Raw genomic sequence first — 1,867 nt, 5'->3', positions numbered from 1 at the left:
TAACAACGTGAGTGAGGAAATTCGAATAGTTTTGACCCAGAAAGCGAAATTTGAATATCAGACACTTAGGTGCAAGATTATGCCAAAATTTCATGCTTTTCGTCCCGTTTTTGCTCATTTCTCGGAGGCAAAATGAGCAAGAACGCTTATTTGTACGTCATTCTAAAGAGAAATAAATGGCCTTTTTAGAAAGTAATCCATGGATGGGAAATTGTTGGCAGTTTTCTCAAAAAATGCTTGAAGTCAAGAAGTTTTAGATTTGCGTGGGTTTTTTTTTAGTTGCAAAATCCACTTGAACATGGCGCTGCTTTTTTAGAAGTTTCTCAAGAACCATTCGAGTTACAGAATTCGTTTTGGCATCGTTGGATAGAGAATGGAAAAGTCGATTCAGTCGTAACAACGTGAGTGAGGAAATTCGAATAGTTTTGGATCCCCCCCCTGGATCCGCCCTTGGTTAAAGAACAAGCGAGAAACAGGAACACTACTGAAAACAATCAGTCAATCGAATAAAGTGAGGAAATAATAACGAAAGAGAAAAGAAAGACGCAAACAACTCCGAAACGCAAACCAGAAATCGCAATCATTTAAAAAATGCTGCAATTATCATTAGCTGACACTGAAAGTGGACAAATAATAAACTTTTGATGCCTCCGTTTATCGCGTCCCGAGCTGACATCTACTTCGGATTACGATGTCCAGGTTTATAAACTGCCGTAATTTAATAAATATAACGCCAGTTTTACGAGCGCAATTTTCCCAAGTTATCGATTGTTCGGTGTGATTTCCAACTGGATTTAAATCTTATTTTCAAGCAAAAATCGCGGTTCAGCTCCCTAGGAGCCAGTTTTTTTACCAGCGAAATGTTTGGGAAGTTAATCAAAAGAAAACAGCCAGCAAGTCAAATAAGCATGTTCCAATAGAGTTACATCGAAAGCTGATCCTCCATTCCAAAGTTCCAAAGCATCTTGCTTTAATATTTGTTTGCTCAATCTGATGGCTTACAATAAACAGTGCCAAATCACCAATGGTTTATTTGCATTTTAAATAAATACTAGAATTTATGCGCTTTTCAAATAGCACTTCTTCTGAACATCCAGACATTTATTATGATGAATTTTCACTCGTAAACCGCGACCTGAACCATGTCGGTTTATTTGCCTGTTCGATATTGAGACGATTCCTCTGATCGGGTTTTGGTTTTTAAAAGCGATGCCAACGATCCTCAGATGATTGGCTCGGATTGAATTCGCTTAACCAAACGAGGAAAAACTTCTACTTTCCGAGAAAGTTTTTAATTTGATCCAACCTTACACACAACACTCACAAAACCCACACACTTGCAACTAACCCCTGGTGACTAACCCCGAACCCTGGCCTCCTTTGCCGTTCTTCCAGCCACTGTTGTTCAACACGCTCCAGGTGCGGTCCGCCCTCGGCGCTGCTCAGCGACGGAAGCTCAGCTTCAAGAATGTCAGCAATGTGGTAGTGCAGCTGCTCCACTCGATCAAGTACTCGATGGAGGTGCCGTTCAGCAATATGGCGCTGCAGCCCGAACTCAAATCGACCAGTACCCGAAAGGTAAGATTGAAATTTTATTAGTTTTACTCAGAGATGTTCTATCTGAGTTTTTCCATTATAATTTTCGAGACGAAATAAATTCTGATAAATTTTGGGGGACGTTTTTTACTCTGGCATGCTCAAGCACAGAATGCACGCCAGTTGCACCAGGTGCACTGGATTAGGCCTGGGTAACTCAGTTAATTTTTAGGAGTTGGCGCAGTGCTACGCAAATGGCTTGGTGCGCCAGCCCAACGCACCGCAGTAACTCAGTTTCGTTGCTGGGAAAATGTTTGACTTTTTACTTGTT

General features: G+C 41.0%; 1 protein-coding gene across 1 annotated transcript in view; it reads left to right on the top strand.

Moving 5' to 3' along the window:
- Window positions 1-451: 451 nt before the first annotated feature.
- LOC125504455 (Ca(2+)/calmodulin-responsive adenylate cyclase-like) overlaps window positions 452-1,867 on the top strand; it is a gene marked incomplete at its 3' end in the record, with an annotated part of 8,161 nt that continues 6,745 nt past the window's right edge. Inside the window, 1 exon segment of the mRNA XM_048666445.1 lies at window positions 452-1,578. Within this exon segment, the coding sequence (XP_048522402.1) occupies window positions 1,516-1,578 (63 nt within the window).

Source organism: Dendroctonus ponderosae, unplaced genomic scaffold, assembly GCF_020466585.1.
Source record: "Dendroctonus ponderosae isolate FM_Combo_2020 unplaced genomic scaffold, Dpon_F_20191213v2 Dpon_F_20191213_5, whole genome shotgun sequence".
Taxonomy (NCBI): Eukaryota; Metazoa; Arthropoda; class Insecta; order Coleoptera; family Curculionidae; genus Dendroctonus; species Dendroctonus ponderosae.
This window is presented reverse-complemented; position numbering and strand designations above follow the sequence as displayed.